We start from the raw sequence: 12,805 nt of genomic DNA, 5'->3' as shown, positions 1-12,805 counted from the left end.
CCAGGGTCCGAAATAGAAGTTTGTGAGATGTCAATGTGAGTCAAATTGCGATTCAAGGCTGTGATCTGAAACATGAATGTGCATCACTTTGACATCTCTGAGATCGTTTTGTGTTAACTGGGAGGAAACAAAACTATTGGAATGGTTGTCATAGAGGAGATGGAGAAGAAGAAATGTCACAGAAGAGAGCCATAGATGAGATGTTTTCATAAGGCTGCATATTACCAGAGACTTGAAAGGAATGTACAAGTCAGATGGCTCCCAAGTAGCAAAAAACTGGTTTTCTAATAGTGAACTGACCCCCACTAGCAATATATTGTAATTATGTAAATGGAAACGAAAAATCGAATCCAAAACAAATAATAGTGAAGGTTGTTGAAGAAACTACTAGACTACTTTCTAATGAGTAACTACAATAAATCCTCCCAGGTGCAGCAGAATATCGAATGTATCCATCCACTTCGGTTCTACTTATTTACCCACTAAACTTAAGGAATAATGGTATTCATTGGTTATCAGAAGAGGTTACGGTGAAGTGAATATTGATTATTCAATTCTGAATGTCTTTCTGAATATTTTTTACCATTATAATTTGAGGAATGAAGGAAGGAGTGTCGAATTTGGCAATTATGGTTGGCAGACTCATACCTCAATCTGCGTGGTTCATCGAAGAATACTATCATTAAAATTCATTGAAAGTCATTCCCTGTGTCGATTGATAGATTTCATTGGGAACACTTGAAATATGTGCCAAAAATGTAGTATATCCACAATTTTGTTCATACGTTGACAAAAGCATTCACTGCATACATTGGATGAAGTATCTTTTGGTTAATTCAAAACATAATTTGAGTTCAATTTATAGAAAACGTAACAACAAGAAAAGGACTGTTGTGATGTTCCACACGGCAATATCAATGGCAATAAAGTGATATTGAAATTTCATCAAACCACGTTCACAATACAAGTGAACACGATTACTTACCTTTATATCACTATCAAAGTCCGAATAACCCTTTCTTTCAGTCGCGGATGATGATTGGAGTTCTTTTTTAAATATGGGTCCATGAAGGTTGGTTTTCTGTATACTTCATGCCCCAGTCTGTCAATTTTCTGCCTATTCATTCAAACATCCAGAAAAAATGTTTTCTTCCTCTCGTTTCTCAATTGTAAACTGAATTTTTGGGTCCCAAGAATTGTTAGCAACTCCTCTTGCCCATGACAACAAACCACGAAAGTTTCTTCAAAATATTATTATAGCCAGCAGGAGAATCAGACCGTAAATGTTCGAATTGTTCCATGTAGAAGTTGGCAACTACTGGACTTAGAAGACTTCCATCTGCAACTTTTGTTTTGGTCATAGATTCTTTGATCCCACTGAAAGTATGTTGATAATGACTAATATTTAGATGAGGCTGGGAGAAAAAAACCCACCGATGAGTTGCAAAGTTTCACCAATCGGAATCATTTCGAATGGAGATATTGAAACCATAACTCTGAGCTGAGTATCTGACGGATGAATTCGTTTCTTCCACTAATGGCTGTAGCAGTCATTGGCGATCTTATACATTGAAGACCTTATAGCATTGGCGATCAGCTTTAGTAGGACATTTGGCTTGTGGATTTTCAGTAGCCCATAGAAATGAGGTGGGAATGCATCGGTTTCCTGTAATACTGTCTCCACATTCTGGTTAATAGATGATGCACGAATTAGCTGATTAGTTTTTCTCAAGGCGCAGTTTCCTAGAGTCGTGCTCGTTCATCTCAACGGTGGCATTTCCTTGGTCAGCACGACGTATCAAGTGAGTAAGAGGCTCACTGTAGTGGCATTTCGAGTCGATCCCTGCTTTGTTGAAGCAGTGGTTTGATTCCTTCATGACAGTTTTCCCGTTTGTATTCCCTGGTTTGTTTTTCCAGTACTCTCTATGTTTCTCATAGACTCACTTTCCGATCTGATTCCACACCAAACACTCAAGTACCCTCACAGCTGGTTCAGGGCCTTTGTATGGAGTTCATGATCCGTTTCTGGTACTCATCAGCTTTTCATTTGCCTGCGATGCCTGAGTTTCTTGCCACCTAGTATACAGTCAATCAATCTGTTCCAGTTTTCTCAGTCCTATTTGGCATTCCCCAACGAGTCCTGATGTTACTTTTGGGTTCGTTGGTGTCCCAATACAGCGTAGCTCTCCGCAAGTGAGCATGAGTTGATGATTGAGATGTTACGTTCGGAAATGTCATCAATTTCCGAAGCGGAGTTGACAGGCCATTTGTACATATCACTTCAACATGCTTCAAAGAATAGTTGATCCCGCAATAACTCACGAGATAGAAAGTCAATTTGATGTAGAAGTCAATCAAGTTTAAGATATGAATTTTTATTTTAGGTGATACTGCTCAAATGACATATTCTCGAATAGAGTATTGACAGAAATGGTCTCCGAGATCAACGAAATCTTTTTGAATGTAATTCATAATTCAACATTTGTCTTTAGCCTTATGAGAATGAAAGGTATCAAAGAGCATTCTTCGATTTTAGTCAAATATAAGCATTTAAACATTTATAAATATCAAACAAGAATACCCTCACATGAAATATAATAGTGGCACCTTCAAAACACTCCTATAAACCGTAAAAAACATCAGTTAAAATACAACGACCACTAATTCAATAAAATATCAATATAGCGAATAAGAGTGGTAACTTCTTGGTAAGACATATGGAGAACAACAAGTCATATACAGACGAGTATAATAGATCAGGTGTCTGCAAACTAATGTGGATCATGTTTAGTAGTATACGTAGGAATGACTTCAAGAAATTTTAAAGCGAGAACCTCCGAACATAAAAAAGTTTTGAACTATAGAAGACCAATTTCACCTATGTGTGCCACCTATTGGAGAACGATCACGATTTAAACACTATACGACATACTTGATGTACAGGGTAAGGGACAGAAGTTCAACCTGCCGGAGTCTCTGGAAATTAATAAGGCCAAACGTTTGGTTTCCCTATTGAACAACCAACAGAAGATTGACCAACCACCATAGTTATACCTTTTTTTAAAATGTCAATATTTTCATTCATAGTCAAAAATTTACCTGTTATCGCTTTTACTATGAATAACTGAGATTGTAATTATTGGTTTACAGATTTTCCCTGTTATCATTTTTACCATCATATATACGAATTGGAGCTCAGTGTTCAATATTCATTTCTACTGAAGAAGCTATACGATATTAGCGAAACGAATATAGAAATGAAAATGTGAAAATTGTTTAATTATTTTCATGGATAGTTAAATTACGGAATTGTTCGACACTTGATGAACTCCAGGATAACAATTGATTTATATAAATTTTATCATAAGTGTTTGGAAATATGTTGCAAATACGTTCACTAAAAATACATTCGACTGTATACACATATCTAATTTCTATATTTTTTTTTGTTTCCAGGAAAATCATTTGATATAACATACGTGAGAATATGGTTCTGGTCTCCACGGCCGGAAAGTTTTTTTCTATCCAAGAAAACAAGAGAAGATGGTCCCTGGATACCATATCAGTATTATAGGTATGCTATAAAACGATAGAAAAAAATGACAGTGTTATATCTAAAACCAAAATATTTAGCTCAATAGTTCCAAAATAATTGATCACGACACACAAAAAATATTTTATGATTTTCTGCTGAATTATGAACGAAAACGAAAAGAAAAAACCTTTTTTGGTATAAAGTTTGCTTTTGTAATAGTTGTAGTAATATTTTTTTATAAATTTCAATCATTTTCAATACATTCAAAAATACCGCGCGATTAGAGTGGGGTTTTAACTTTCACACAGTGCTGATAGATGACATTAGACTGATAAACAACGATCAGGTGTTTTGTACAAATCTAGAATAACTTAAAATGCTGTCGAGAATTTGTAAATATGATGCTGATGCATTTTGTTATATATGTGGGCAATTCATTAAAGTTCGAGATGTAAAAGAAAATATGCAAACTGAAACCATGAATCACAGTAGGCTTGATAACTTCTATAAAAACTAGAGACAACCTGAAAAAAAACTTTTGAAGGAATACTCGGAAGACTCCGAGAAGAAATATAAAGAATATAGGAACAAACTCAATAACTTACTCAAACGAACAAAAAATCAATACTATAAAAAAAAACTTGATGAAGCTATTGGCAATTATAAACAGACATGGAAAATAATAAAGGAGATTTCTAAAACCGAATCTAACAAAAATCATATAGAAAATACCACAATTATTAAAGAGAACAACGAACCCACTGTGAATAATGAAGAAAAGGCTAATTTATTCATTGAATTCTTCACAAATATAGGATTGAACATGGCAAAAAAAATTGAAAAATGTACTTTACCACGGAACTTTTTGAAAGAATCATCAGTGACGGCGACCTTATTTCTCGAACCTATTTATGAAAAAGAGGTGGTAATATCAATTTCAAAGCTCAAGAATAATTGTTCTCCAGGCCCAGACGGGAAAACTGCAACCCTTATTAAAAATATACACCCCTATTTATTGAAACCATTCTGTTTAAAATCTGTTTAAAATCTGTTTTTCCGTTAACCAGCTTTCGCACCCCTACGAACGACAACCCTCAGAAGTCGAAACTTGTGCGAGCTAAGGATTAACGAGGTCTTACCTTTTAACGTGTGATTCCTAACACGGTCCATATAACATTGGTCCATATAATCAACTTATCCTACCGAAATTCCAATATACCGCACCAATGGAAAGAATCTAGAGTCACCCCCGTTTTTATATCTGGAAATCGAAATGAAATGAATAATTATCGTCCCATCTCTGTTATCAATAATTTCGCGAAAATTTTTGAACAATCACTTAAAAAAAGACTCCTTGAATTTTTCAGTAGATATCAAGTACTGACTGAACGACAATTTGGTTTCGTCAACAACTCCAGCACAGAAAATGCCATAATAGATTTCATAGGTCAGACAGTGGAAACCTTAGATAAAACATCTAAGTGCTTGGCGGTATTTATAGATTTAGCAAAGGTATTCGATACCGTCTCACATGAGATTTTATTGAAAAAACTCTCTTTATACGGAATTCGAGGCCATGCATTGGACTTGCTGCGGGATTATTTATCACAACGTACACAAAAAGTTAAAATCGGGGACCAACTCAGCGGGCCATTAAAAATATCTGTTGGTGTACCACAGGGAACCGTTTTGGAACCAATTCTGTTCCTTGTATACATCAACGCTATATCCCAAATACAAAATTTCAATAGCCATGTTATTTGTTACGCGGATGACACTGCTCTAATATTCTGAGATGAGAGTTGGCATAATATTTCTAAGAAAGCTGAGGAAGACCTACAAAAATTGCAAGCCTGGTTTAATGATAACCTGCTCAGTTTGAATATAAAAAAGACAAAATTCATGTGCTTCTCTCTAAACTCAGATGACCAACCGCTTATGAATAATCTCAGAATACACAAGCCCACCTGCGCCAAGAATATAATATGCAACTGCCCAACAATAGAAAAAACAACGTCTATAAAATATCTCGGCGTAGTCATTGATCAACATTTGAGATGGGATGAACACATTGCCCAAGTTATAAAAAGAATGAGATTTCTCATGTTTAAATTCTACACCCTTAAAGATATACTCTCACAAAAAATATATTAATTTTATATAACTCATTAGCAGAGTCCATATTCAGACATTGTATTGTTGTGTGGGGAGGCGCATTCAATAATGCTATTAATTACCTTCAAACAACTCAAAACTCATTACTGAAAATTATATTCAAAAGAGATAGAGGTTTCGCAACGGAGAAACTATACAGAGAAACTAAAATATTCAACATTAGATCCCTATACAGCTACCAATGTTTGATATGGATGTTCTCGACCATCGATAAATTCAACTATAACACTCTCAAAACAACAAGATCCGTCGAAAATTTACATATCAAAATTCCACTCTTCAAAAAAATTCATACACAAAGATTCGTTTTTTTCTTCGGACCCAAACTGTACAATCTTCTTCCAACGCACCTGAAAAAAATTAAGAAAATGAGTAAATTCAAAACCACCCTTAAGCTATACATACTAGAGAACCCGACGACATTCCAAATATTTTGAAAAAAAAAAAAGTAATCCAAAGACTCACCTCATAATCCTGCAAAGCCGATCGCTGTCCGCGTTTTTTTTAACTTCCATTTTCATCTACATTCTCATATTTATACTCAACTACTGCTGTTATTTGATATTATGTTAATACACTATTTGAATACCTCATCAACGAGTGGGAAAAAAGCACAAAACAGGCGTTACACGCTTAGGTGTATTTTGTTCCACTCCGGATGAGTTTCAAAACAGAGCAATATTATTTATATTAAGATATACCTATTGTATTCACCAAGGATTACTTTGTGTATTATTAGAAATTCTACTTATTTTTCCGACATTCTGTTTGTATATTGTTAACTAAATGAATAATTAGATAACCTTGAAATTGCTTTATCACCCAACTGAACTGTAATAACTGGTTTTGTTCTTGTTGAAATGAATTGATTGATTGCTTGATTGATTGATTGATTGATTGATTGATAAAAATGCGAATTGAATACATCTTACGTTCTCTGTGAAGCATACGAAGCATATTTTGACTGTTCGGTACGGAACCAAGACAAGACATGGGTTCCACATGTTGCCTGTAGTTATTGTAAAAGATGTTTGGAAGGTAAGAAAATTTTAATTAAATGGTGAATTAATAGATATATTAATTTCTATATCCGTATTCTATATATATTGATAGTTGCATGACGGACTCCCATGTTTTCACGATGTGCAACACAGATATGACAACAATTTTAATTCGATAAAGAAGTTCGATAAAATACAGGCTGATATCGATCAATCAGGTCTTGTTGATGAGGAGACCGAGCTTTCAGAGCGAGATACATTCAATACCAATTTTTGCCTCCGAAAATGCTAGATGCATTTGAAATAATGTGGCGTTGCTATTTAGACAATGTAACGAAGTGGTTAGGTGCTTATTTTAACCTAAAATAATTTCGAAATGTTTTATTGTTTCTTTGGATTCTTGGCCAGAATTCAGAGATACATTCAGATCTATAATCGATGAATAGAAAAACATTTTAGATATCTACCTCAGGCGCCATTTCACGAAAGAAGTATATGAACACATCGGTTCAGATTATATTAGTGAAAATCATAAACATGCGTGGAATGGTCTATGTAAATGGTACAATAACGCCATTAATTCGAAGTCCCAGTAACGAACATACCACTGATGATGTCTGCTGCAGTAGCGGACGAAACATCTGGGTTTACAACCGGGATGTTGTTTCCTCCAAAATGGAGTTATTCTGAATCTATCATGGCAGACTCCGGAAGATTGTGAACAATTTTTCTAAAAACAAAATGCCCGCCATACCAATTATGAAAATCTATATTTGGTGGTGCTCGTACAAATGTTGTAGGGACGTATTCAAAAAAATGAACAGTCTTAGTAGCATGTTCGCCGATAACTGAAAATTATAGAAATAGTTGATAGTAAGTATATAGGTATTTATTATACAAGGGAAAAAAGTATTAGATTTTAACCGAGAGCTAAAATCTAATATATTTCCCGTGTATTATACACAATTTTTTTCTGTGACGGGAAAAACGACGATTTGATATTGAAAAATTAAATTTCTACTTTTCCTTATGTGTATATCTATATATATATATATATATATATATATATATATATATATATATATATATATATATATATTTAAAGATAAATGAATAAGTACCATCTTGTACGCAAGTGAAAGTGGTGGTTCCACTTATGTTTATGTGCATTTACGCAGCTATTTTTATCAAGTACTTTTCTGGTTTTACATTTTGTATTCAATAGAGGACCGCCTGCCCGGTACTGACGGTCGATTTCATATCATTTCTAGAAACATATGGATTCGTTTTCCGATGGCATTTCAGGTTAGCTTCCCAAATTTCTGCTACCGCAGTTGTTGGTTGGTTGGTCAAACCACCAACACTGACATAAAAACTTGGCAAGTTGACATGGGTGTCACACCAATAGGTGGTTCCACTTATGTTTCACTTGCGTTTACGCAGTACTTTTCTGGTTTTTCACATTTTGTCTTCAATCGAGGACCGCCTGCCCGGTACTGACGATGCCCAATAGGCTGAAACAGCTGTCTACTGGTGGCTCTTAAATTGAAATCAATATATATATATATATATATATATATATATATATATATATATATATATATATATATATATATACATATATATATATATATATATATATATATATATATATATATATATATATATATATATATATATATATATAAAATAATTCCATGAAAATCAAAAGATAAATAGATAAATACTTTCTGATCATTTCCATATTGATTTCATTCTGATTTCTATTCGGATCATTAACAAATTGATTTCAATTTAAGAGTCACCGGTAGACAGCTGTTTCAGCCTATAGAGAATCGTTAGTACCGGGCAGGCGGTCTTCGATTGAAGACAAAATGTGTGTCATAGTCATCTTCATTTTCACAAGGTTGGAAATTTTTTCCCTTACCCTTACAACTGAGATTCGTCAGGAGTACGAATGGTTCATAACGTAAGGTGTTTTGGAGGTCAATAACCTCTATGCCGCTCTGACCTTGTGTACCCCTTCCTGACTGGGGTATTTGATGAACAAACTGTTCATTTTAACAGACGTCGTGGAGCCTTTACTCAACCGAGCGACGGGGCCTTCTGAATCGAGTGGGGTCGTCTATAGTGTAATCTACAGCTTCCCTAACTAATGGGTTATCATGAGTTTCCGCTGACCCTAAAACTCTCTGATTTCTCGACTGAATGGACTGCCGTATTGTTAACAGCTTCAAATCTCTGCGGATGGCTTCATTCCGCACGAACCATGAAGCATTCACCAGCATCCTGAGAAGTTTATTTTGCAACCTTTCCAAAATGGTTTGACGGGGCGGTTTGTCCCCAAGCACCTGAAGCATACATGATGACAGGCTTGAACATCGTGTTGTATAGTAAAATCTTATTTTTAAGATTGAGTTTTGAATTTCTATTGACCAGAGGATAGAGTTTAGCTATCCTCGTCTGCACTTTGCTCTTGATATAATCAATGTGATTTGCCCAGGTGAGTCGGTGGTCTACCCAAAGACCTAGGTACTTGACTCGCGTTTGCCATTCGATCTCCCTGCCTGAAATCGTGATCCTTGTGTCTGGAGAAACTTTACGTTTTCCCAAGTCTATCGCCTGAGTTTTTTTTTGGATTCACTCGAATCTTCCAGTCAAGATACCAGCGTTCGAGGTCGTCCAATGCGCGTTGCATGTAGACGACCCCCAACGCCCGACCTATGGAAGAAGCGAGGAGAGCCGTATCATCGGCGTGAAGGGAAACCTTCACTTGATCGAACCTCGGAAGGTCGCTCACGTAAAGGCTGTACAGGAGTGGAGACAGCACAGCTCCCTGAGGCACTCCAGCTTCGATTCCCCTGACGAAATACAGGATTCCTTCAATTCGGACCTGAAATGTTCTTCCTTTTAGAAATGACCTAATCCACCGGACCAGACCCCGAGGCAGATCGAAATCGAGCATTTTGTGTAGCAGGCCTTCGTGCCAGACTCGGTCGAAGGCTTTCGAAATATCCAGGCGGACGAGCTGGACTGTCTTTCTGTTATTCAGCTCTGAGATGGAATTTTCTACCAGTCTCAGGGTCTGCAGCTCGATGAGATCCCGGTTGTCATAAATATGCTTCTGATTTTGGTTCACTTGAACCAAAACCAGGGGAGCGGTCGATTTCCTCGCATCATCCTGGTGACGGATGATGGTTGGAAACATTTTTCAACCAAGGCGTCCTCGATGTCAGCGGTCTCCAGATGTTCCGGGACTCATCTGAAGACGGCTCTGATTTGCCTGTCTTCAGGTAAGGTATACGTGTGGTGGGGAATTTTTTCCCCTCACCAATAGTTTGGAGATACTCCTGTAGTCCTCTGGCTGAATGCCGTCAGCCATGTTCACTGCCTTGGTAAAGTTCACCTTATGGAAGGCAGCCAGCTTTGTGAATCAAACCCACTTGTATGGCGAACGACAATTGGGGGAACGCTTTGGGGCACCTCAGGACGCGGAAGGAGAGGGAAGTTAGTTCCCTGATCGTTGGGTTTTTCAACCTGATTTAGATTTTGGGATGGCTGTTTTGGGCCACCCTGTATAGTCGAATTCGATTTTTCAGACCTATTGTCGTCAACCAACATTTCATGGTCACCTTCGACGGAAGACTCTGTTGTTGAGACGTCTGATTCTGAAGTGTTGTTCCTGGCTTCGTCCCGGAGCTTTGACATTTTTTTAGCCACTTTTTTGGGCTTGTTTCCGGTATTTTTGTTTACTGGAGCGTCTGGTTTGGATGGAAGAGAAGAAAACTCTTCCGGAAGGCGAGGCTTTTTGTTGACCGGTTCTTGAGGTTTGATCGTAATTTCGTCGTTGTTTGTCTCAGACTGAGCAGAGAGGGTGGTGCCGACGGGAGTATCTCTGGAGGATACATTACCTGACGGACGCTCGAGAAGCTCCTTGACCCCTGATAGAGGGCCAGAGGGCTCCCGAACTGCCACCACGGGTCTGCCCCTCAGCAGTTGTGATGGACTCAGGCGATCAAGCAATAAACCCATGAAGGTAATTTCTTCACCCCTGTCTCTGGCCATCAAGCTGTCAAACTTTCGAAAAACTCACACCCTTTGACGATGAACAGTTCCAGAAAGTGATAGTTTGAACGCACCAGAAGTCTAGATGTATATATATATATATATCTAGATATATATATATATATATATATATATATATATATATATATATATATATATATATATATATATATATATATATATATATATATACACATATATATACAGGGTCCTGCAACAGTGGCGCGGTGTTCCATATCTCTATATAGGAAGCAGATAGGAATCTAATTTTCTATAATATTACCATATTGCTCGAGCTCGACAAAATAAAAATATTGACGGTCACACAGGGTGTTCGATTTTTTCTGGGCGGATCCCAACTGTGTCTTTTTAAATGGCAACCTATATTTTTTATCGCTTTTTCGGTTTCTTCATAGAAAATAAAATAAACTTTATGTATATCTGCACTTCGAAAATATTGATGGTTTTCGAGATATCTAGCATGACAGGTTTTTTTTTCCAATATTCGTCACTCAGAATATTTGAAATTATAAAGTGGTGCCAAGTCCAGTTGAAATTTTTTTTTGTCGAATATTCTACATTGGTAACTCTCTCAAAAGATATATCTGAAATCGACCTGTGATATACAGGGTATGAAAAACCGCTTGCCAAATATTGTAAATGAAAATTTGCAAAATCTTCCTTATATTAAATGGAACACCCTGTATATTATTGATCCATAAGAAGCGCCAACCAAACCTCTACAAATTTCATTGAGTATTCCCTATGGCTAAGTTCAATAGTTTTTCTTAAATGAGCATTTCTTTCGAAAAATGGTCATTTTTTCAAAGCGAAATCCATTTGACGACTGATAAGAATATACAAAAAATACCCTTTCCTTAAAATATCGCCCATTCCTAAAATTACCTGTTGCTAGATAAACAAGTTGCGAATTACACCACAAAATGGACGTTCTTGAATAGTTAAAATAATTTCAAAAATCTCGGAATTTGTGCCATATTCTTTCGGTCTAAAACAACCTTTCAGCGAATGAAATATTTATTGGAAATCAAGTAGTCTGGCAAATGACAGAACAAAATATTTGGCTGCAAATGAATATTGAAATTTTTAGTCAATCGTGAAGTTGAACTGTCGGTATAATTTCATCAGAATGTTGTTATCAAAAAGTGATTTGATTGATATGATTTTCATATTAGGTGAATCAGACAGGAATTGTTTATTGGCAAGTAGAATTCATTCTCAACGGTATCCAGATAGAAGGCATCCAGATGAAAGATCTTTCCGAAAGGTCTTGGGACGATTCGTTGAAACTGGATCTATTAATTATTCCAAACATGAGCGCATCAAGCCAGCTACTAATGAAAATAATGAATTGCAAGTTCTTCTTGCTGTTGAAGAAGATCCTAGTAGGAGTCAACGACAAATTGGGGAAATAGTGGATATAAGTGAGAGATCAGTGCAACGAGTATTGAAGAAACATCGCTTGCATCCATACCACGTTCAGTTACATCAAGAACTACTGTATGCTGATTTCGAGAAAAGAGTGAGATTTTGCAATTGGGCCATGAACAAAATTCGTCGAAACGAATATTTTTTCAATAATATTTTATGGTCGGATGAATCGACATTCCATAAAAATGGATTTGTAAATCGACATAATTACCATTATTATGCGACAGAAAATCCTCACTTATTGAGACAGGTGGATTATCAACATAGGTGGTCGATAAATGTCTGGGGAGGCATCATTGGAGAATATGTAATTGGTCCATACTTTTTTGAGGGACATATGAATGGTGCAATGTATCTCAATTTCTCACGAAATGATTTACCAGGTTTGTTAGATGATATTCCTCTTGACCTCCGCAATAGAATGTGGTTACAACATGATGGTGCACCTGCTCACTATTCGGCAGAAGTGAGAGATCATCTAAATGAAGTATTTCCCAATAAATGGATAGGACGGAATGGGCCTGTACGGTGGCCCGCTAGATCACCAGATTTGACGAAACTAGATTTTTTCTTATGG

The 12,805-nt window shown here is 36.4% G+C and overlaps 1 protein-coding gene across 1 annotated transcript in view; it reads left to right on the top strand.

Moving 5' to 3' along the window:
* LanB2 (laminin subunit gamma-1) overlaps window positions 1-12,805 on the top strand; it is a 197,545-nt gene that overhangs the window by 60,581 nt on the left and 124,159 nt on the right. Inside the window, exon 3 of the mRNA XM_074171886.1 lies at window positions 3,457-3,574. Within this exon, the coding sequence (XP_074027987.1) occupies window positions 3,457-3,574 (118 nt within the window). The remainder of the gene's footprint in view (window positions 1-3,456; window positions 3,575-12,805) is intronic.

The sequence above is a fragment of the Leptinotarsa decemlineata genome, unplaced genomic scaffold, assembly GCF_025532065.1.
Source record: "Leptinotarsa decemlineata unplaced genomic scaffold, Ldec_3_MD MMD2_tig00000035_RagTag_RagTag, whole genome shotgun sequence".
NCBI lineage: Eukaryota > Metazoa > Arthropoda > Insecta > Coleoptera > Chrysomelidae > Leptinotarsa > Leptinotarsa decemlineata.
This window is presented reverse-complemented; position numbering and strand designations above follow the sequence as displayed.